The sequence below is a fragment of the Babylonia areolata genome, chromosome 5, assembly GCF_041734735.1.
Source record: "Babylonia areolata isolate BAREFJ2019XMU chromosome 5, ASM4173473v1, whole genome shotgun sequence".
In the NCBI taxonomy this organism is placed as follows: Eukaryota; Metazoa; Mollusca; class Gastropoda; order Neogastropoda; family Buccinidae; genus Babylonia; species Babylonia areolata.
The window spans coordinates 31283184-31308616 of NC_134880.1; the positions used below are offsets into that span (position 1 = coordinate 31283184).

The 25433-nt window shown below is 41.0% G+C and overlaps 1 protein-coding gene across 7 annotated transcripts in view; it reads left to right on the top strand.

Moving 5' to 3' along the window:
* Positions 1-25433, top strand: part of LOC143282022 (uncharacterized) — a 231484-nt gene that overhangs the window by 78336 nt on the left and 127715 nt on the right. For all 7 annotated transcript variants that reach the window (XM_076587446.1, XM_076587445.1, XM_076587443.1 and 4 more), the window contains 7 exons: positions 3834-3931; positions 5422-5566; positions 8656-8781; positions 10619-10744; positions 11619-11786; positions 16579-16704; positions 17261-17428. In XM_076587446.1, coding sequence (XP_076443561.1) covers positions 3834-3931; positions 5422-5566; positions 8656-8781; positions 10619-10744; positions 11619-11786; positions 16579-16704; positions 17261-17428 — 957 coding nt within the window. The remainder of the gene's footprint in view (positions 1-3833; positions 3932-5421; positions 5567-8655; positions 8782-10618; positions 10745-11618; positions 11787-16578; positions 16705-17260; positions 17429-25433) is intronic.

Consider the following 25433-nt stretch of genomic DNA (forward strand, 5'->3'; position numbering starts at 1 on the left):
AACACCATATTACCACTTCCCAGTTTCCAGAACATAGGTTATGCTTGGTAGGAAGATGGCATGACCTCATTTTTCTTGTTTGCAATTGAAAGAATAGAAATACAAATTCTAGACAGAATACATATAGTGACACTAAATACTCAATTGACATGTTCACTGCCAATGCGAACAAGAATGTGGGCACTGAACTGATTAGAATAAACATAAAAGAAAAATTGAATTGACCGTTTCACTGAGTTTTGTCAGCATTGTCTAGGTTGGTCTGTGCAGATCTTGTTTTTTTCTTGTTTGCAATGAAAAGAAAAGAAATACAAATTCTGGACAGAACACATACACTGACACTAACTACATCATTGATTTGTTTACTGCATATGAATACAGAATTAACTAGAATGAAAATGAAAGAGAAATTGAATGGACCCTGTCATAGTTTGCTGGCGAGTGTAACTAAACATGTCAAGCATGGATCTCCACAGATCTCGAGAAAATGGCTAAATGTTGCAGTGTGCTTGAGGCAGTGTTAAAATCTTCTTTACTGTGGACTTTTAAGAAATTTTTAAATGCCCGAGATATACAAAAATAACATGTTTAAATGGCATTATCACCTTGAATACTGCAAGCAATTTATCACACTAAAAATCAACAACATGATATTATTTTTGAACGTCATTTGTAGACACAGGTTAGCGCTCTATGTAAGATTGTTTCTTATCATCCAAACATGCAGGGTTCGAATCTGCTTATGGTTTTTTGCTGTTGGTTTGGGTTTTTTTAACCAGAAGCTTTATAATATAAAATACAGAACACATTTTAATTTTTTTTTTTTTTAGTTAAATTTATTTTATACTTTTTTAATTTATCTTTTTTTAAATATCACAAGTGAGTCTCTAAGGCCTTGCCTGACATGTTTTTTTCTTTTGTAGTTATATAAAAAGTTTTGTATGAAAATTCTTCATTATTATCACTGTTATGAAAATTCTCCATTATTATCACTGTTCTGTGCTATTCTTATGCAGGTAACACCTTGAAACATAAAATCCAGTCTCCCAGCTTGACCTAGATATGTGTGAAAGCACATATATCTTTTTGAAAAAAAACCCATTGAAATAAAGGAAACCAAGTGACCTAAATATGCTGCAATGATTGACTTGTTTCAGTCACAAGACATATTTGAGTGCTGCTGTTGGCTGTATATTTTTATCCGGTTTGAATGCCATCTTACTCATCTTCTGTCCATATTTACACTCCATCCCGTTCTCTCAGGTCTTCTGGAGAAAAGCTCCTTCGAGTCCCTTCAAAGACATTTGCTTAAAAGGCTTTTCAGTATCAAGCACCTTCTTTTTGGAATTCTCCTCCTCTGGATCTCCGGCACTTACCAACTCTCTCTTCTTTTAAAAGAAAACTGAAAACCTACCTGTTCAAAATGGCCTTTGGATGTGATGAAGCATAATTCTTTGTCTCCTCTACACTCCCCTTGAATCCCCCTCCATTGAAGTATCCCTGTGGTGTGTGTGCTTTTGGGTCGGCGTTTGTTGTGTCAGTGTGTGTGTGTGTAGGGTGTTTTCTTATTTTGTATGATGCACTATTGTATATGTACTGTTTCATGTGAGGCGCTTAGAACCCATCTGTGGGGAGTTTGTGCCATATAAGTACAATATATATATATATATGGTTGTGTTTTTTGTTTGTTTGGTTTTTTTTTTATCTGCAAATTATATCCTGTTTGAATGCAGTCTGCAAATCTTCAAACAAATAGGGTAGGTATGCCTAATTTCGAGCAGCATGTAATTGCGAACGTTTAGTGTTCCGCCCCACTTCAGAGCGTTCTCATCACACACATTTCACAATTTAACATCTGCTTCAGCCTTATTATTATACTTTAATGAATATTCATTTCCAAAACCCAGTCAAACATCAGCTATTTCTGTCTGGTTCCACGCTCTTTCTTCTCTTTGCGCACCACTGGCTACCAAGTTATAAACTTTACTCTCAATATCCAAAAATCAAGGGACACAGGTTGTTTAAATTTAACTTTGACATGGTTTAGAATAACTGATTTGATTGGATATGTTAAATGAATTGTGCATTTCCAGTGCTGGGAGAATTTAAGAAAGCATGATGGTGACAGATCAGAATGTCAGTTTTGACAGGAATTTCCAGAAGTGTTGTTTGCAATCAGACCATAGGGTATTTTGATGTGAGTCTACTTGTGAACAAGGCTGCAGAGTTACTGAGTGCTCTCAAAAGGTTGTGTTTGTGTGTGATGTGGGGTGTGTGTGTTTAAATGTATGTTTGTGTATATGTGCATGTGTAATCAAAACCAACAATACAACAGTCTGGTGCAATGTTCCAATAATATATTATGTTTAATGAGTTCAAGACCTGCTTCTGTATTAATTGGCTATATGCCAAACCCAGGGACTTGCACGTTCACATCTACCCTCATGCACCCCTGCTATTTAAACTGTTAAAAAAACATTGAAAAAGAGGAGCAGAGGAACTTTTCCTGGTGCAACCAGTCGGAGAAAGTTTTCAAAAACAGAAGAGCTACATTTGACGACTGTACAACCTGTTTTCTGTACAATACACATTGAGCTGGTCGCTTTGACTGGATCGTTCGCAGTTAGGCATATCTACCCTATAGTCATCTTCAGTCAAATCTGCTGTAGCAATTTCACCAGCTATCAGCTACATCTCAGACTTTTCAGCCATTAACCCCATGCCTGCCAAGCATTTTAACAGTTATTTTTGTCATTCCATTGTGCCAAGGAAAAACTTAGGGTTTCCAGAAAAGTGCAAAGAAATATAGACTACTTACTCCAGTACAAAGATATATCCTTGAAATTTTGAATGATAATTGCTCACACAATGTACTTGAGGAGATGATGAAGTTATTATAATTCCATTGTATAACTGTTGTTATTGTTGTTTTAAATGCGAGTCAAAGAAAATTTTCATAAAATCAAGTGGTAAGAAATTCTCTGCATCACAATTAATTCTAGGATTTTCAGACTTTTTTTGTTGTTGTTGGGTGCTTGTGGCCCAGCTTTATAAAAACCTCTTCCTGCCCCACAGGTGGCGAGCCTGATTCAACAACACCCCTCTCTCACCCCCTTACCTTTCAAGCTACACAAGTAGAGTGACAGTGTTTTTCTGGCAACTGGTTCATGTTCACTGTTGCTTTACTCCTGGCATGCTGCAGATGTAGACTGACCAGTCTCAGGCACAAAATTTACATCACTGTTACTTTAACTCTGTGTCATGAAGCAGATTGTGACTGTCAGTCATCATAAGCCAGATCTGTACCTGAATCATCACCCTCACTACTACACAGGTTTGCTTCCCCACTGTCCATATCTTTCAGTATTTGTTGAGCCACTTTCAAGGCTGTACACCTTTGAAAAATGAGCCGAGATTTATCTTTGCAAAACAACACCATTTTGACCAACTGTTTCTGCAAGTGACTTCAAAATTTCTTGCTGCCTCTGAGTCATACAGTACAGACCATACAAGTCCAAGGGATGTAAACAATCTTCATTCTAGAAGATCGGAATTAACAATGTTGGTTGTTTCCTTCCTGTACATGCACAACAGTGCAACGAGAGGGACTGTTGTGCAACGAGAGGGACATAAGTCTCAGGTCCCAAGGCAGGAGTTATGAGCAAACAACAATTAATAGAGAGTATTTTTAAAGCAGTGTGTGTATGTGTGTGTCTGCATCTGTTTCTGTGTATATGTGTGCGCTCAAGAAAGTGCTCAACAAAAATAGAATCATGGATGTAGACACATTTGATAAATGTCTTTACTTTTCAATGTGTGTGTGTGTGTTTTAGGAATACAGGAAGAAGATCACCCAGCTCCAGGCTTCAGAGGAAGAGAAACAAATGCTGCAGATGGAAAACATCCGGCTTAGGGAAGAAATGCAGAATAGGTTCGGTTTTTGTCTCACATAATGGCATGACTGTATGTCTGTGATCAGTTAAAGTCATTGAGGTTTCTAAATTCCATTGTTAATTGTTTTATTCGTTCTTTTTTTCAAGTTATAGTTTTAAGCAGGGTTTTTTTTTTTTTTTTTTTTTTTTTTTTTGTGTGTGTGTGTGTGTGTGTGTGTTTATTTACTGTTTTGAACATTTAGAAACAAAAACAAGGAATTTTCTTCTGAATTACTTTAGAGATGTGATATTTGCAGTTTTCCTTTGCAGACTTATTTTTCTCTGTATCATTTGAAGCCTCCAACTCTGAAATATCCCTATGTATCAGCCTCCACTTGTCTTTGTTTCCCCAGAATTTTTTTTTAATGTTGAAGTGAACAAAATTTAGTTTCATTGTTAACATAATCTCTTGGGTACCCGGTGTTGGGCACAGTAGCTGAATGGTTAAAGCATTGGACTTTCAATCTGAGGGTCTGGGGTTTGAATCTCGGTGACGGTGCCTGGTGGGTTAAGGGTGGAGATTTTTCCAGTCTCCAAGGTCAGCATATGTGCAGACCTGCTAGTGCCTGAACCCTCATCGTGCGTATATGCATGCAGAAGATCAAATACGCACGTTAAAGATCCTGTAATCCATGTCAGCGTTCGGTGGAAACAAGAACATACCCAGCATGCACACCCTCGAAAACGGAGTATGGCTGCCTGCATGGCAGGGTAAGTAAACAAAATGGTCATAAACGTAAAATGTTACATGTCTGTCTGAGTGTGTATGTGTGCGTACCTGAAATCTGATTGAATGACACAGGAAATGAATGATGAGTGCCCAGTGGCAGCCGTCAGTCGGCACTACACAGGTAGGCAGCCTGTTGTGCAAATGAACCCGTGTGTGTTTATAAAGCGCCTAGAGCATGGTCTCAGACCGAGGACAGGTGCTTTTTAAGTATCCATATCAATCAATCAATCAATAATCAATCTTGGTTTGTTTTTGTTTTTTTAAATAGTATATTCAGAAAGCAGCACATATGCATGTGCTCTCCTGTTCAAAATTTAGTGTATACTTTTGAAGGTGCAATAGCCGAGTGGTTAAAGCATTCGACTTCCAATCTGAGGGTCCCGGGTTCGAATCACGGTGACGGCGCCAGGTGGGTAAAGGGTGGAGATTTTTACGATCTCCCAGGTCAACATATGTGCAGACCTGCTAGTGCCTGAATGCCCTTCGTGTGTATATGCAAGCAGAAGATCAAATATGCACGTTAAAGATCCTGTAGTCCATGTCGGCGTTCGGTGGGTTATGGAAACAAGAACATTCCCAGCATGCACACCCCCGAAAGTGGAGTATGGCTGCCTATATGGTGGGGTAAAAACGGTCATACATGTAAAAGCCCACTCGTGTGCATATGAGTGAACGTGGGAATTGCAGCCCACGAACGCAGAAGAAGAAGAAGAAGAAGCTCTAAAACAGTATAATTAGTTGATTGAAATATGTGTGCAGGATTGACACACTGGATTTCCAGCTGAAGTCCCTGAAGAGCCAGCACCTGTCGACAGAGGATGATCATGAACGACGTGTCAGTCTGTTGGACCAAACCACAGCAGCTCTCTCCCTGCTGGAGGAAGAGAACTCCAAGCTACAGAGGGTCTGTTCCCAATGGGGGATCAGGGAGGGGGTGGATGGGGGGTGTATGTGTGTGCTTGTATGTGTGTGTGTGTGGATATATTTGTGCAGCATCATATATATATGAATGGTGTATGTGACTGTCTTTAATTGGTTTTGAAGAACTGAAGGGCATTCAGCCTTGAAATTGTACAATGTTGATAAACGTTATCCAATCATAGATTGATGTCCATTAACTCACTCAGTACGGCCAGTCCTCTCTTCTCCTCTGCACAGACCCCTCGGATGTCCAGTGGGTGTCTGAATGACCCAACCTTTAGCTTCCATCGTCAGAACTGTGCACGGGTGTTCAGTGCTGGCGCTTTAGTTGGCCCTGCGAAAGTTCGTGAACCCAGGAAGTAGGGCATGGATATAAATAAACGCGGCTGACAAACAGGCCGTGCCAGCGGCACTCGCTGTACGCTTGTTCGGCGGTAAATCTGCTTTGTTTCTTTCGCGCATCATCTCCTCGGATGGATCGGAAATAACGACTAAAGAAGTGGTTTTCTAAAAAGAACACAAAATAAGCTTTCCATTGACTCCAAACACAATATGTTTTCTTACATAGCGGTTGTTGCGGCAACGGCTGAAACATAAATGAAGAAAGAGAAGAGAAGGATAAGCAGAAACATGATCGCAAAAATCGTTAAGTTTAAATCCCTCTCTAAGAAAACAGGCGTTTAGCACAATAACATCATAAATACACACAGAACATATAGCATGCCTGCATGCCGATTAGCTTACCTTTTGAGTTGTGCGATTTTTCTTGGCAGCACAACAAATATTTATATGAACACACTGTAGCATGGTGAGAGTGAGCAGCAGGGGGATGGAGAGCGGGGTGAGTGTCTGTCGGCTTATGGCACTGCCGTGCCCTTCATTCCACGAGAAAGACGAAGATTTTTAAGGTAAAAAAAAAAAAAAAAAATGAAACGATGATGTTGATAAAATAATGAAATTGTGTAAATCAAATCAAACTGCACTCCAATAATACAACCAGGAATAGCAATAATTCAACTTTATGTAATCGCTGCAGGAAATGTGTGGATGCTGTGAAAAGGTGGGAAAAGTGGGGCGGGGGTCGCGGGGCCGAGTGAAACAAAGAAGGCAATGTCCAGGTTTGGCGCGCGGGGCCAGAAATACCGCGGCAAATGTGCCGGTCAGTACAGAGTGTGGTGGGAAAGTCTGGCATTAAAAAAATTTTTGACCCAAGACACTAGACGCTGCTCGGCCAACTAAAGAGCCGGATTTTGTGCTCAGCTGAGCAGCCGTGTGTGGTAATCTTTGTCAACATTCACCTCTTCAGTATAAGAGCGTTCCGCTTGCAATATTTTGATGATGGTAATTGGGATGAAATGCTGTTAACGTCGTCTCTTTCACCGTTCGTATGGAGAGAGTTAAGTCTGAATAAACATTCTATATTGAAAATAAGGGCTTCTGGGTAAATGATATAGGGTGGCCTCTCTCTTATGTTGACAATTTGATTGTGAATCCAGATAAAAGATAATACAACATGGTGTCAGAAGTAGAATCATCACTGAGAACATAAAAAAAACAACTAGTGAACAGTCAGAGAGCTGTGACTGACTGACTGTGAGTAAACATCAATAGATTTATCAACTGAAAAACAACAACAGCAACAAAAAACACCACAAACCAAAGAAATAAACCCAGTATTGACATCATGGCTAAAAGGCAGATATCATCAACAAACTGATGTATCATAGTGTTTTTCTATATTTTTTTCAAACTTGGTGTTCCTGAAAAGAACAAAATTAATGGAGAAACTGGCTCATGAAAAAAACATAATTTGCCTGCTTGTAACTTAAGAGCAAGAATTGTCTTGAACATGTATTTTGTGTCAAAAGATTCAGAATTAAGTAAACTATTAATTACTACATGAAAAAAAGAATGGGAAAATCCATATTTTCTCTCTGTACTCAAACGAAGTCAAGAATGGCGAGTGGGGGAGTGATGTCATGCCATGAGAGAGCAGAGTCAACAGTGTAATGAATGTTCAAATGAGAGATACAGGCTGCATTTTTGTTTGCACAAAAAACATTTCCCATAATGCTGATGAATCTTTTGAACTTCAACTTTAGATCCCAGATCAATATAACGTTTACTAACTGCAGTCATTAAGTGTATTACCACATCATCGGCTGATATAATTTCAGAAAAGCCAGCAGTCAAATGCATTGAACATTGCAACTTAAATGACAAATTAGTGCAGCAGTACCAACAGCACCTGCACCAGAGAACATTAAAATACTACAGTTTCAGGCAGTTTTATGCTAAAATACTTATTGACAGCAAAGATAAGACTTCAAAGATGCGAAATTTGTAAAAATCTCAATTTTCATTATTTTCACCCTAGTAAAGGAGTGTTTTTGTGCACAGCTAAGAATAGTTGGCTGCGACTAGCTGGCTTTTTGCATGCTGCGTCAGATATTCTTTCTATCCAAGCATACTCACAAATGCACATGGGCAGTGGAGCCATTGATGCTTGTATACAAACTGATCTTAAAGTGCATGGGCTTGACATGTGCACACACAAACACATAGAGACAGATCCACACATGCATATTTATACTCCCAAAGTACTCACGGAAGCACACATACACACACATTTGTATATATATGCCATGATCAGTAGTGGTGATTTGTGCATTACCAGTAATGTGCAACAGATTTTGCACATTACAGGTAATGAGCAAAGTGGCTTGTGCGTCACTGGTTATGAGCACATTTTTGTGCTTTGCTGGAAGTGGGCAAGCATTTAACAGTGCGCATTACCAGTAGTCTGTACATCATGCACAAGAGATAACGAATTTGGCTGACAGACTTTCAGTCTTCTCCGGTAATGTGCAAATATTTTGCGCATTACCAGTAATGGACAGTTACCACTACTGAGCATGACATACATCCTTACATATACACTCACATACACCAACACACGTATGTCCTCACATAGACGCAAATGTAGTCTCTCTCACACACACACGCACGCGCGCACACACATGCACTGAGCTGTGAAAACAGTTTGTTATATACGTGTGTTTCTAATTCAAGGACCGTGACAAGCTGCGGGAGGAAATCAGTGTGATGAAGGAAGCTTTTCAGTTGTCCAAAACCAGGTACAGCTCTATTGAGGAAGAAGGCAAATCTAACAGAGCTGAAATGGACAAGTTACGAGAGGTGAGCAAATACTTCAGCACTCACACCTTTCAAAGATGCTGATAGAAGTGGTATTACAGTAATATTTACCTTTCATTTTATTAAAGTAAAAGTAAATGAAAACATAGTCATGGAATAAATAAATCAGAAAACAAACAAGAAGATAAGTTCTGTTGAGAAAGAAAAAACTTTTTCCTTGAAGAATCAGCAGTGTTGTTCAGTCATGAGCTTTGTTATGCCATACAGTAACAGTGTCTATGAAGATTGTCCTTGACATGTCTGTGACAGTTGTCCTTGACATGTCCAAATGAGCAATTGAATCTATGAAGACCGTCCTTGACATGTTAATAAAGATTGTCCTTGACATGTCTATGAAGATTGTCCTTGGCATGTCTATGATGATTGTCCTTGACATGTCCAAATGATAGAGCAATTGAATCTATGAAGACCATCCTTGATATGTCTGTAAAGATTGCTTTTGACATGCCTGTGAAGATTGTCCTTGACATGTCTGTGCTATAAAGGTTGTCCTTGACATGTCTATTCTATAAAGATTGCCCCTGGCGTTTATATGAAGATTGTCCTTGACATGTCTATAATGATTGTCTTTGATATGTCTAGATGTGAGAGAGTAGTTGTATATATGAAGACTGTCTATGAAAATTGTCCTTGACATGTCAGTGGAGATTGTCCTTGACATGTCTATGAAGATTGTCCTTGACAAGCCTATGCTATGAAGGTTGTACTTGGTATGTCTGTGTAGACTGCACTTGACATGTCTATGAAGATTGGCCTTGACATTTATATGCTATGAAGATTTCCTTGATATGTCCTTGACAAGTCTATGCTTTGGAGATTGTACTTGACATGTTTATGAAGATTGTCCTTGACAAGTCTGCTGTGAAGATTGTACTTGACATGTCTATAAAGATTGTCCTTGGCATGTCAATGATGATTGTTCTTAACATGTAAATGAAAATTGTCCATGACATGTCACAATCAAAGAGAGCAGTTGTATCTATGATGACTGTCCTTAACATGTCGATGAAGATTGTTTTTGCTATGTCTATGGAGATTGTCTTGGACATGTCTATGAAGATTGTCCTTGACTTTTCCATGCTAAGAAAGTGTCCTTGATATGTCTATATAGATTGCACTTAACATGTCTGTGAAGATTGGCTTTGACATTTCTATGTTGAAAAGATTGTCCTCGATATGCCGTAAAGATTGTACTTGACATGTCTCTGAAGATTGTCCTTGACAGGTCTATGAAGATTGTCCTTGATGTCATTAAAAGACGTCCTTGACATGTCTGTGCTATAAAAAGATTGTCCTTGAAATGTCTGTGAAGATTGTCCTTGACATGTCAATGAAGATTGTACTTAATATAAACGGCACCTGGTGGGTAAAGGGTAGTAATTTTTTCCGATCTCCCAGGTCAACATCTGTGCAGACCTGCTTGTGCTTGGGTGGGTTTTTGGAACAAAAACATACTTCAGCATGCACACCCCTGAAAACGGTGTATGGCTGCATACATGGCGGGGTAAAAACGGTCTTACATGTAAAAGCCCACTCTTGTACATGCGAGTGAACATGGGAGTTGCAGCCCACGAATGAAGACGAAGAAGAAGAAGTACTTAACATGTCTGTGAAGATCATCATTGTAATATTTCAAGCAGAAAGAACAGTGCATGTGCTCTGACACTTTAGAGAGTCATTTTTCATTTTTTCACAGAAGTGACTCAGAAAATAAACCATTGTAGTTTTGTAAAAATAAAAAATAAATAAATAAATAAATAAATAAAATTCTAAACCTTTTGGTAACATGTATATTGAGAGACTAATTTTGTGTCTACAGGAAAACCAGGGTTTAAATAAGAGAGTGCATGAAATGGCCGGTCAGATGATAGAATTACGCAGCCTTCTTCAGGCAGTGAAGGATGACAATGAACGCCTTTCTTCCTCCTGGAAAACAGCCACTGAGGTGAGTTGTGACCATGGAGAAATTTGAGGAGGTATATTTGTGAAGAGTTTAAGTGATCCTTTTTTTTTTCAAATCAGATGTGTACATACTGCATGTCTGTGTATTAATCCTTTTTTGGTTTATTTTTTTCCATCTGTGATTGTGTATGTGTGGTAAACTAAAACATTAGCATTTTCTTCAGCATCTGTAAGTAGTAGAGAACCCCAGGTTGGCACGATGATAGATATTGATAAAATAGGTGCAGTCATGACCTTCATGGAAACATTGCACATCCGCAAATGTGCTGAATTTTGATAATCATTTTAGGTTTTCTTTGAGAGTTACTGTTTTGTTTGACAAATCATAAAATGTGCCTGTTGCTTTCAGCATTGTTTAACATACATGAAGGAATATTTTCTCAGACCAGTATAGTAATTGCAATAGATTCTAACAAGGTAAGATTGTATTGGTCTTAAGTATTCACTTGGTTATATTCTGCCAGTGGGTTTTGATTATAGCAAGTAAAAAGTTTAAATCAAGGAATACTTACATAACTTCACTGTTTCAAAATTATGACACTAATGACCGGAAAGGAGAAAAACAGACGTGTCACTTGTAATGAAATGTGATGCTTTTTTCTTCCATCACACTTGCCTTGTCTCGGACATCAAGAACAGCTAATGCATGCAAAAGAAAATGAGCTCTTCTGTAACTGAGAACAAGATCCTTCTCCTGCCCATGAAAGAACTCATGATTGTCTTCACTGTTTTCTCTCAGTGGTATATACATTGCATTTGTGTGTGTGTGGAACTGAATAACTTCAGTTTGATTTTCTAGATTTCTTTATGACACACTGTGTGCAACAAATGTCTCACTGGTTGTGGCATGGTGACAGGGCAAAAGCCGGGCCTCCAAGCAGGTGGAGGGTTATCAGGACACCTTGGCTGACCTCAAATCACGGCTGTCTGCAGCTGTGGCTGACAAGGATCGATTGTTCCAGGAGAGGCTGGACCTCAATAACAAAGTGCAGAAGATGATCCTAGAGAAAGAACAGCTCCTGAAGGTCAGTAAGGGCAACTGATGACACACCGACAGGTGACTGATGACACACCGACAGGTGACTGATGACACACTGACATGGTGAATGGTTACACACTGACAGGTGACTGATGACAGGTGACTGATGACACACTGACATGGTGAATGGTTACACACTGACAGGTGACTGATGACAGATGACTGATGACACACTGACATGGTGAATGGTTACACACCGACAGGTGACTGATGACACACTGACATGGTGAATGGTTACACACTGACAGGTGACTGATGACAGGTGACTGATGACACACTGACATGGTGAATGGTTACACACTGACAGGTGACTGATGACAGGTGAATGATGACACACTGACATGGTGAATGGTTACACACTGACATGGTGAATGGTTACACACTGACAGGTGACTGATGACACACTGACAGGTGACTGATGACAGGTGACTGATGACACACTGACAGGTGACTGATGACAGGTGACTGATGACACACTGACAGGTGACTGATGACACACTGACAGGTGACTGATGACACACTGACAGGTGACTGATGACACACTGATATGGTGAATGGTTACGCACTGACAGGTGATTGATGACACACTGACAGGTGACTGATGACACACTGATATGGTGAATGGTTACTGGTGACATGTGACTGATGACACACTGACAGGTGACTGATGACACACTGACAGGTGACTGATGACACACTGACATGGTGAATGGTTACACACTGACAAGTGACTGATGACACACTGACAGGTGACTGATGACACACTGACACATGACTGATGACACACTGACACGTGACTGATGACACACGGACACATGACTGATGACACACTGACATGGTGACTGATGACACACTGACACGGTGACTGATGACACACTGACAGGTGACTGATGACACACTTACAGGTGATTGATGACACACCTGCAGGTGACTGATGGCACATTGACAGGTGACTGATGGCACACTGACAGGTGATTGATGACACACCTGAGGTGACTGATGGCACACTGACAGGTGACTGATGACACACTTACAGGTGATTGATGACACACCTGCAGGTGACTGATGGCACATTGACAGGTGACTGATGGCACACTGACAGGTGATTGATGACACACCTGCAGGTGACTGATGACACACTTACAGGTGACTGATGGCACACTGACAGGTGATTGATGACACACCTGCAGGTGACTGATGGCACACTGACAGGTGACTGATGACACACTGACAGGTGACTGATGGCACACTGACATGTGATTGATGACACACTGACAGGTGACTGATGGCACACTGACAGGTGACTGATGACACACTGACAGGTGACTGATGACACACTTACAGGTGGTTGATGACATACTGACTGTATAGCTGATGTCACACAGACAGGTAACTGATGACACACTGATGGGGTGATTGTTGTAACTATTTATGTAGATGTCTCTGGCTCATGTTGGTAAATGAGGTGAGCCAATAAAAATAAAAACAAACAAAAAAAAACAACAACAAAAATCTCTATGTCCAGATTTAAACTAATTGTCTTCTTAGCTTTAGACCTGATAGTATGAGCCAGTAACACACACTTTGAAAACATTCTTATACTTCTCATTGTGATGTAAAAACCCAAGCATTGTTTTCACCCAGTATTGATTTTGAACTGAAAGCAAAGGCAAGTGACAAAAAAAAAAAAAGAAAGAAAAAAAATCTGTTGCGAGAAAAGCTGCTTTTGAACTTAGAATTAAGGGATTGATAGTTCTGTACCTGCTTCCACAGTGGATGACATTGCTGAGTTGGAGTGGAAGATGGCATGGCCATGCAAAACACAGAACTACTGCCATGACTGATTAATCAACTCCAAAACACTAAAGAAAAAATATCCCCCACATTTTGCCTTGCCTAAGATTGAACACAAATGAAAGTAAATAGGCCTACTTCCTCACAGCAGTCAACACTGCATGTCTTTAACATTTCAGTGTTTTCAAAAATGTTGGTGTGCATTGTGGTGCACTGTAGCATGGACAGATAGACTGCCTGACAGATCGCCTAAAAGAAAGTGATACACTCCCCTGTACAGAGGGGCATGTATGTGGTGGTGGTGGTGTGTCCATCGAGATCGATGATGACCATCGTTGTCATCCAGCTGGGGGATGGGGGGAGGGTCGTGGTGGGGTGGGGGGGAGGATGCTCATGAATCTATCTGTGAATGCGCAGATGGCTGAATAATCCAATCTGCGCACGAAATGTTTGCTGACAGTTGGGGCAGACAAAGACAGGCATACCATTGTCAGGGAGCTTGTTTGCCTGTGACTTTCTGGCCTGCCTCTTCTGAACAGCTGCAGCAGTCCTGTTGGCCTTGCACAACTTGGTGCCTTTGTGCACAGCAGCGCGCCATTTGTCACGGTCCACTGCAGATTCCTCCCAGGAGTCAGGGTTGATATCAAACGCTTTCAGAGAGACTTTCAGAATATCTCTGAAGCGCTTCTTCTGACCTCCGTGTGATCTCTTCCCTTGTTGCAGCTCGCCATAGAAGAGCCTTTTGGGCAGTCGATGGTCTGGCATGCGCGCCACGTGTCCAGCCCAGCGAAGCTGGGACTTCATCAGGATGGTGAAGATGCTGGGAAGGGTGGCTTTTGCGAGCACCTATGTGTCTGGGGTCCTGTCTTGCCACTTGATGTTCAGTAGCTTCCTGAGGCATGTTGTGTGGAAGTGGTTCAGCTTCTTGGCATGTCGTTGGTACACTGTCCAAGTTTCGCAGGCATACAGTAGTGTGGGGAGAACTACTGCTCTGTAGACCTTTAGCTTGGTCTCAAGACTAATGCCTCTTCTGTTCCAGACATTTGCATTCAGTCTACCAAAAGTTGCGCTTGCTCTTGCAATCCTGATGTTCACTTCATCGTCGATTGTCACATTTCGTGACAGTGTGCTGCCAAGGTATGTGAACCGCTCCACCGCACTGAGTCTCTGACCGTTGACTGTGATGTTGGGCTCAACGTAGGGTTTCCCTGGGGCTGGCTGATGGAGAACTTCAGTTTTCCTCGTGCTGATGGTAAGGCCGAAGTTCCTGCTGGCAGTGGCAAACTTGTCGACGCTGAGTTGCATGTCAGCTTCAGATCCAGCGTTGAGGGCACAATCATCAGCAAACAAAAAGTCTCTGATGATGTCTGTCATGACCTTCGTTTTTGCTTGAAGCCTTCTGAGGTTAAACAGCTTGCCATCTGTTCGGTACTTTAGGCCGATTCCAACATCGCCATCTCTGAAGGCATCAGGAAGCATTGCAGAGAACATGAGGCTGAACAGCGTTGGAGCCAGGACGCAGCCTTGCTTGACACCATTTGTGACAGCAAAAGGAGCAGATGTTTCGCCATTGTCCTGGACTTGAGCCTGCATGCCTTTTTTTTTTTTTTTTTTTTTTTTTTTTTTTTTTTTTGCTGCCCCATCATCTGCACCATTTCAGTGGCATTACTCCCACACCGCTCATTTAGATTCCCCCATACACGGCCACACCCGGGTTCGTCCGTCGCAGTTCCAGCGTCGGCAGTCCACAGGGAACCATCGATGTTAGGTCGCCTGGAGGCCACACACCAGAGGAGACCCTGCACTGCTGCTGAGTCACTTCGGTGGTGTTCAGTGGTGCCTGATCTGATTTTACGTACTTAGGACACCACCTACTAAGCCCCCTACTAACGACAATAATGGCTTAGTCGCGGAGCCAGACTGAGTGAGCATCCCTCCCAGAGTGGAGACCGCCACCACGTCCCTCAAACAACAGCCCCCGACGAATCCGCCGATACTGACGACATTGACAGGACTCACCCCAAGCACAGAAGTGGAGGGGTATCGAAACTGAGGTCACCATGAGAGCAGGGCATGAAAGGCCACAGACTTTGAGACTATTTTGTTTATATTGATGACGATGAAGGAGGAGGAGGATGACGATGATGATGACGATGTTGCTATGGAGGTCCATTTTGGTTTGGGACTGCGTGACAAGGCTGTACTCTACGCTTCCTGTCATAATGATATCCCGGCGTTAACCAGGCCCGAGAGATACAGACACTTGCAGTGTTGGTCAAGTAATTAGAGCAACACACCCAAAGACGCATCCTTGAAGTGGATGACACTCGACTGTGTGGTCCCAGTCTCCCCATTTAAGCCCACAGCACACTCAACTCTGGGTAGGAGCCGGCCACCGGCCGAAAAACCCACCTCCGCTGGGATTCGAACCCGCGTCCTCCCAGCCGTCAGTCCGCGACGCTAACCACTTCGCCACGGCGGCTGGTTGAGCCTGCATGCCTTCATGGAATTGGCTGACCAAGGAAATAAATTTCCGAGGGCATCCGTACTTGGCCATGATCTTCCACAGTCCCTCTCTACTCACGGTGTCGAAGGCCTTAGTGAGGTCGACATAGGTGGAGAACAGATCAGCATTTTGCTCCTGACATTTCTCTTGCAGCTGCTTTGCAGCAAACACCATGTCGGTGGTTCCGCGCTCTTTCCGGAATCCACATTGGCTCTCAGGCAAATGACCTTGGTACAGAGGGGCATGTATGTAGACATGTTTGAATGGTAATCATTAAGCTTGCAAGAAAAGATCTCTTGCAATCTGTTGCAATAATTTTTACTGGTATCAACTCTATGTGAAAGTATAGCCAGCCAAGGTCCAAGCTAATTTTCTCAAGTACTGACATACTGATGGAGAGAAAAAAGCTGTGGATTATGTTACAAATATTGAATTTTTATTGCATGCCTGTTGTTATTTATTAATACCACTGTTTCAGGCTCAAATGATCCTCGAGGAACAGATTGTGGATCAACAGAAAATCCTGGAGAAAACACAAAACTCTACCTCACATCAAGATAACCAGAAAAAATACTTGGAAGATGAACTTGCAGCAGTAAAACGAGTAAGGAAAACATTGAAACTTATAATGTCCACATGAAGGATGATATGTAGGTATTCCATATTAATTTGATCTGACATTTAGCCTCGAGAAAGACAAGGAACAGGAACAAATGGAGAGCATTGGTTGCCAGGTTATCAGTGGTGCCCCTGTAGTCTTGAGACTGAGATAGAGGAAGAATGTCCTATGCTGGCTTGAACTTAAATGCTTAATTTGAATAAATTGGAATATATGTAGATGTCAGTGGTCATCATGTTATACAGACTGGTGATAGAGCATTGGTCTTTTCTGGAACAGCAGAATATACTAATCGTGAGCAAAACGTCATAATTTAAACAGCTGACATTAAGTAGGGGTTTTGATTGTTCTTGTTTTGACAGAGATAGAAAAGACTCCTTGACTGTACTGAATTCAGTTCAGAGAATACAGATTATGATGGACTTAATAGAGGAACATATTATTTTTGTATAACTAAGTATTTTTATTTCTACATTAATTATGTCATCTTGGAAACATTTATCAGAAAGATGTGACATGGAGGTGCATTTGTTTTGTTCAGGTGAGTGAAGACCTCTCCACAGAGCTGGCGTCAGTGAAAGCTTTTTATGAGCGAGCCCTGGAGCAGCTGAGTGTGGCAGAGAATGGAAAAAAGATACAGGAACAGCAGCTGCAGCTTGCAGAACAAGAGAGGAAAAGACTGCAGGGAGAATTAGCCAGATTAACACAGGTGTGTAGGACTTCAGAGGGACTTAGCCAGGCCAACACAGCTGTGTAGGACCCCAGAGGGAGTTAGCCAGGCTGACACAGATTAGACTTAAGCGGGAGATAGCCAGAGTGACACAGGTGTGTAGGACCTCAGAGGGAGTTAGCCAGGCTGACACAGATTGTAAGACTTAGGAGGGAGATAGCCACACTGACACAGGTATGTAGGACCTCAGAGTCTGAGAGAGTTACCCAGACTGACACAAATGTGTAGGAATTCAGAGAGAGTTGGACAGACTGACACAGCTGTGTTGGATTTCAAAGGCCAAGCCAAGCTGATACAGGTATGTAGGACTTGAAGGAGAATTAGCTAGACTGACACTTGTGTGTAGGTCAGTAGGGTAGAGTTAGCCAGAATGACACAGTTGATTCAGTAATACTGCAGGGAGTGTTAGACTGACACAGATGTGTAGGATAATAATAACAATAATGGATATTTATATAGAATAGAATAGAATATGTCTTTATTACCAAGTGTACCGGGGTCACAAGGAATATTGGGGGGGATAGTACATAATAAGGTACGAACATAAATCAACAAGAGAGGCAAGGCCTTGAAGACTCACTTGTAATACACTTTTAAGAAAAATCTAATCGTTAAAATGTGTTCTGTATTTGTTATTATAAAGCTTCGGGTAAAAAAAAAGAGAAAAAAAGTCCTGACAGCAGATTCGAAGCCCGCATTTTCGGGTGAGAAGAAACTGTCTAACCCATTACACTATCTTAACTGATGTTCTAAAATATAACATTTAAACATGCTTTTTTAAAGGGTGATAAATTTATTGCGGTATTCGCAGTGAGAACGCTGTTTAAATCATATTATTCTGATGTATCTTGGGCATTCAAAAAATCTTCAAAGGCAATTAAAAATTCTTTTTAAGTCCACACTAAAGGAGACGTGGCTATCACCACATTTAGCCGTTTTCTCTGGATCTAGATAGATGTGCAAGTTTAGTTACACTCGCTGGGAATGTACTGAGTACGACACGGTCGATTCCATTTCTCTTTTATGTTCATTCTAGTTTTATAGTTTTAAAGTTGATATGAAAATTGAGTATTTTGTTTAACTAATAACATGTAGAGCCAAGTACAAGTACTTCCTGAACGTCGTATGAAGTGAAAAGGACTTCACTTTGAGAAAAGTCAAGACTGGAAATTTTTACGTTTCATCAAGGGTATTATCTCTCATGGTTTATTATTTTAACTGTGAATTCCGACTGATTTTGTTGATATTTTTATCGTGGCAGTTTGGGGCATAATCCAGTAAGTGATGAGGCATTCACAAATCTTTCTCAGAATAAATATTTAACGGTCTTCTTCTCCAACTTTCCATCACATGTTATCATGTATTGTTGATTGAATATAGGACTGAACGGCAGATCAACAACTTGAAACAAAATGGCATCCTTCATTCGCGAGGAATATGAGCATGCGCTTTGAATATGTATAACTATGTGTACGCAATTGATTTTTGCCCATGACCTTCAGGGCTCAGCCAGTAGATCTATAACGTCTGCTCGTAGTATTGATTTTAGTATTTTCCAAAAAAGACCACTTGGACGAATGAACATAGTGAAAGCCCTGTACACTGAGAGTAAAACACACAAGATTTTTATGAATTGAGTATAATTTCAAAATGTAATGTTTAAGATGAGAAAGATCAGTTGAAACCAAATTAACCCCCCTAGCATTAATTACAGATTAATTTCTCTTTTTTACTATCTGCACCAAAGACATGCAAAATAAATATAACTTCCATGCTTAGCAAAAGAAGTTCCTGTTTGAACAAAAAATGATAAAAATGACTGCTCTTCTTGTTGTGTCAGAACATCAGATCAAAGTGCCAAGTTTAGAGAATAAAAAAAATATAAATATAACAGTAAATTCAGTTTGCATATAATTTGGCTTTTTTTTTATAATTTATTTTTTGTGCCCATCCCAAAGGTGCAATATTGTTTTAAACAAGATGACTGGAAAGAACTGAATTTTTCCTATTTTAATGCCAAATTTGGTGTCAACTGACAAAGTATTTGCAGAGAAAATGGCAGTGTTAAAGTTTACCACGGACACACACACACACAAACACACACACACACACACACACACACACAGACAACCGAACACCGGGTTAAAACATAGACTCACTTTGTTTACACAAGTGAGTCAAAAATCATACACAAACACAGATACAGTAGAAATTAGGATACATACAAGTGCATATAAATATTAAAAAAAACTTGTGCATAACTCACACATGCACGCACTGCACACACACACACATGCACACACACAAACACACACACATGCACACAAACTCTCTCTCTCTCTCTCTCTCTCTCTCTCTCTCTCTCTCACACACACACACACACACACACACACATTTGAACAGAAGCCGCATATTACATGTGGATGGTTGTTGATTGCACAATTCTGTGTATCATACTGGGTTTGTTCGAGAGACAGGGCATTGACTGCTTTGGGGAAAAAGCTATTGGCGAAGTGACTGGTTTTCGTCCATATACTTCTGTACCGTCGACCAGAGGGGAGCATCTCGAAAATCCCAAAACCTGGATGTGATTCGTCCTGGCTGATTGATTTTGCTTTTTTGAGTAGCCGCTTATAATATATGTCTTATAGAGAAGGTAGATCAGCCCCGGTAATCTTGGTGGCAGTTTTTACAATTCTGTTAAGGGCTGCAACTTCTGCCTTGGAAATGTTCCCGTACCAAACAGTAATAGCAAAGGTTAGCACACTTTCAATGACTGTTCGGTAGAAATCAACCATGATTTCTTTTTTAATTCCGAATGTTTTGAGGCGTCGAAGAAAGTACAGGTGCTGTTGTGCTTTCTTAACAATTTTTTCCGTATTTTTCTCCCATTTCTAATCGTTGGAAATGATCAGTCCGAGAAATTTAAAGTCGCTGATGATCTCTACTTGCTTGTCTTTAATGACAAGTGGTAAGGGGTCAGATCTGGTCTTCCTGAAATCTAAAATTAATTCTTTTGGTTTTGATACATTGAGTTCTTAAGTTGTTTTGATCACACCAGCTGACAAGTTCCAGTACTTCTTCCCTATATTTTGACTCATCACTGTTCGTAATCAACCCTTCTAGAGTAGTATCGTCAGCACACTTGACCATGGTGTTACATTCATCTTGAGTTGCTCAGTCATGTGTGAATAGTGAGTACAACAGTGGGGATAGAACACATCCCTGTAGGGTGCCTATGTTGAGAATGAATGTGGAGGAGGTGAGGTCACCAACTTTAACAACTTGCGGTCTGCATCTTAGATCCATGCACAAATTGTTTCAGACAGTGAGAGGTTTTTCAGTTTGAAATATAGTGAAATATAGTTCAAGATGTCTGAGGATGTGGTAGAGACCTATGCTAATGGCATCTTCAACTGATCTGTTAGCTCTATAGGAGAACTAAAAGGGATCAAAAGATGGAGAAATGCAGGTTTTTAGGAATTGTAGAATCAAGTGTTCAAATATTTTCATTACGACTAATGTTAAGGCTACGGGACGATAATCATTAAGACAGCCAGGCTGCGCTTTATTTGGAACAGGAGTCTTCTTCTTCTGTGTTTGTGGGCTGCAACTCCCATGTTCACTCGTATGTACACGAGTGGGCTTTTACGTGTATGACTGTTTTTACCCCACCATGTAGGCAGCCATACTCTGTTTTCGGGGGTATGGAACAGGAGTGATTGTTGATTTCTTAAAGCAGTGTGGCACCACAAAAGACTGAAGGGACATGTTTAATATGTCAGTGAAGACACTGGATTTGGACTGCGCACTTCCTCAAAAGGCCTGGTGAGATGTTGTCAGGGCCAGCGGCTTTTCTCATTTTCAGACAACTGAAGTGGAGTCTGACTTCATTCTCTTGGACTATGAAAGGGGGAGTGGGGGTGATTTTGGGTGCAGCCACGTCAGAAGTAGACAGTGGTTTGTCAAATCTGGAGTGGAATGTGTTGGGTTTGTCTGGAAGAGTTCTGTCAGTGCTGTTGACTGGTGGGTCATATCAGTGATGTTCTGCAGTCTGGTCCACACATTCCTAGAGTTGTTTGCAGACAAATTTTCTTTTGTTTTTTTCCTGTATAAAAACTTTGCCTTCTTAACTCATTTGCTGCCATTGTCCACATATGCGGATGCCGTCGGACGAAGTGGAAGATGCCAATGTCCGCATATGCAGATTTGGATTTTGTAAATTTGCGCTGATAGAGTGACGTGTCAGATACGAAACGCAAAAGCAGAGCTGATACTTAAGTATCTCCGGCCAAATTTTCATTCACACACACTGCATGTGTGTAGTGACACACTCATTAGCAGTCAACAACGAAGCATACCCTCGGTCAGCTCTGCAAGTTGTTTGACAAGATGGCATCACGTCAAAAGTGTTCTACACAGTAGGAGAGGTCAAACGCAACACAGCATTGAAGCTGCTTTGGAAATGATCCAAACTGAAGGCTCCGATGTTGAAGGAGATAATGTTGATTCATCAGACAGTGATTTTGAACCATATCCCGATGAACTAGAAATAGATTCGGCCGCAGAAGAGGGTGTTTACAGTGGAGAGGAAAGTGAGTCCTGACCATGTGCCAGCTGACCGACACTGACAACGAAATCACTGAGGAAACGGACGACTTTGCTGGTGTTTTTACCAGTGATTGGACTGAAAATGGTGAGTGTGTATGCATTATATATATGTGTGTGTGTGTGTGTGTGTGATTGCATGCATATGTTTACTTATTTTCTGTTTTACAATAAAATGGAGTTTATATGTAGAACAAGGTGCTATAGAAATGACAGTAATAGTACTAATATTGATGATATTGTCATCATTGTTTGTAATATTGTAAAAAAAAAAAAAATCAAAAAAAATCTAAGGTTTTCTTTGACAACATGTAAAAAACTTACCACATTATGCTTCCATTCACATAAATATTTAGAATAAACAAGGGAATAAGCAAACAAATGATTTAAACAACAATAAGAAGAAAGAGTTAGACCTGCATGATCATTTGTGTGTGTGTGTGGTTGCAGGTCATGTTGTGCTGAAGTGGCAGGACAAAAAGCCAGTTCACATGCTGACAACAGTCATGTTGCCAACCACCATGGTGAATGTCACAAAACAACACCATCCTGAAAGACAGAAGCCAGGTGCAGTACAAGACTACATCACCAGCATGGCTGGAGTGGATATGAGTGACCAGCTACCGCAGGTGCAAGGTCTATGAAGACCTGTTCAAGCGCCACAACACACCAAGACACCAAACTGCCAACTGGTGTCCAAAATGTGGAGTTCCACTGTGTGTGAAGCTGTGCCCAGGACTCAACATCACCTGCCATGAGCTTTTTCACTCCAGACAAGACTATTGTCAGTGATAATACATCAGGTTTTTGTGTACAGTGAACTCCTTTTTTTATATAGAGGCAATATTTGTGTGTGCGTGTGTGAATTTCAACTTTCTCCACCACCTGTTCATACTTCATTGCATGTACTATGTCTTCAGTTCCTCAAATAGTGTTAGGATGTGATGTGGAGCATTTGTAAGCTGTTCAAGGACACTTGGTATACCTTTCTGATGGGTGCAAAAATGCTACAAAATACACAAAAAAAATGGATACCGCGATCAACAACAAGATAGTAAATAATTAGATTTTTTTGCACAAATATGGAACAACATTCAATGAATACACATACTAAATTTCAATTGTCTTGGTGTTTATTTGTTGTTGTTTTTTTGAGAATTTTTTCCCCATCCTATACAAACCCTGGGTTTTCAGGGATTCGCAAGGGCAAAAACTCTTGGTATGGAGTGAGTTAATGCATTTTTCAACACTTCTTTTTGCCTTATTGTGGACTATTCTATCATCAGTTTTTGCCTAGCAGCCCCGTCACACCAAATTTTGTCGTTTGAAAATATTTTGATATTTTTTGATGGAATGCACACACTTTCACAGAAAGAAATATAATCGCACAGTGTCGGTATATTCATTTAAGTCCCTGGCAGAGTCTTTAAAAACATTCCAGTCTGTACTTTCGAAACAGTCGCAGCTGCAAGGTCTCTAAGGCAGGGGCCGACCATTGTTTCACAGTTTTCACGACTGGTTTTTCAGCTTTCAGTTTTTGTTTGTAGACCGGGACCAGATATATCATGCTGTGATCGGTACGCCTTCTTGCTGGAGGTGTAGCAGTGGTCGAGGGTATAGCACACTATCCAGAAATCTGCTTTACAAAACACTTTTGTTTGCATAACACATTACATCAGTGTTACCTACACACACCAAAATGTGACTAAACACACACACACACACACACACACACACACACACACAGTGCATACACACACATAGGCACGCACAAACATGCATAAACAGACGTGTGCGCACGTGTGCACACACAGTGACACATTCATATACATGCGTGTAGTTATGTACACATACGTATGTGTACACACATAGTCAAGCACAGCTAACGCTAACGAAATGGACCTGCCACAATTGAACTTATTGCTCAGGGAAAAGGTGAGTTTTGAGATGAGATTCAAAAGATGCAAGGGAATCACAATGACGGAGGTTATTAGGGAGCTTGTACCACGTCTTTGGTGATTGAAAAGAAAACAGTCTGTGTCCATAGGTCTTACTTCTGACGTGAGGTATCCTGAGAGGTCAAGTATCAGAGAAAGAACAGAGCTGGCGAGACGGAGTATAGATATGGAGGAGTTCAGAAAGATACTTAGGGCCAGATCCATTGGCTGCAGAAAAGGTCAGAGTGGATAGCTTATAGTCTATTCAATCAGAAACAGGCAACCAGTGGAGAGACTGAAGGAGAGGAGAAACATGGTCAAATTTAGAAGCTCTGCAAATGAGTCTGGCAGCGTTATTCTGAATTCGTGGGATATTTGGGAAGGCCAGCCAAAAGAGAGTTGCAGTAATCCAATCTTGAGAGAACCAGAGGGCATACAAGTGTCTTGGTTGCATCGGTTGAGAGATAGTGGCCGATAGAACTGATTCTACGCAGTTCCAAATTGGCAACTTTACAGATATTCGAAATGTGCTGTTGGAAGGAAAGAGACTGGTCTAGGATTACACCAAGACAGCGAACAGAGGGAGACAGTGAAACAGGTGTGCTATGGATCAGAACAGAGTCAGGAAAGGAAGGATGTTAACGAAACTTCTTTGGACAGGCTATTCAGTCTTATCATCATTTAGTTGCAGCTTATTGAGAGTCATCCAGTCTTTTAGGCCAGCAATGCACTCCAGTGTTTGAGTCACCAGTGCATCAAATTCAGCTATGGAAGCCAACTGATAAAGTTGAGTGTCATCAGCAAAGCTCTCCTGTGACATCACATGATGACTGATGACATCCCACACAGGAGCCGCATACAGCACGAAAAGAACAGAACCTAGGACGGAGCCTTGTGGGACACCATATTTTAAGGCAGATACTCTAGAGTATCTACCATTTACACACACTTTCTGTGTATGATCTGACCGGTAAGATGTGATCTATGCTAGTGCAGTGTCATGAATACCAAAGGAAGTTTTAAGTTTGTTCAAGAGGATAGAGTGGTCGATAGTGTCAAAAGCTGCTGACAAGTCGAAGAGAGTGAGAACAGATATCTTATCCTCATCAAATTAAACCAGACAAGCACACTGAAAGACAGAAACTCAGAGACAATTGAGAGACAGACGCGTCCTACCTCTAGGATTACACCAAGTCTGCGAACAGAGGTGGGGATAGTTGAGTTGGTGTGTGTGTGTGTTAAAAAAGTTTTTTTGTTCACATAAATCTATCCACTCGTAACCCATTCTCATTCGAGTCTTCCATCAACAATCCCAACACAGTCCTGCTGGTTGATCCCAACAGATGTTTTATAACGTATTCACGGAAGCAAAAAAAAAAAGAAGAAAAAAAAAGGTCATTTTCTGTCGATCCAAACCAGAAAAAAAACCATCTGAACAA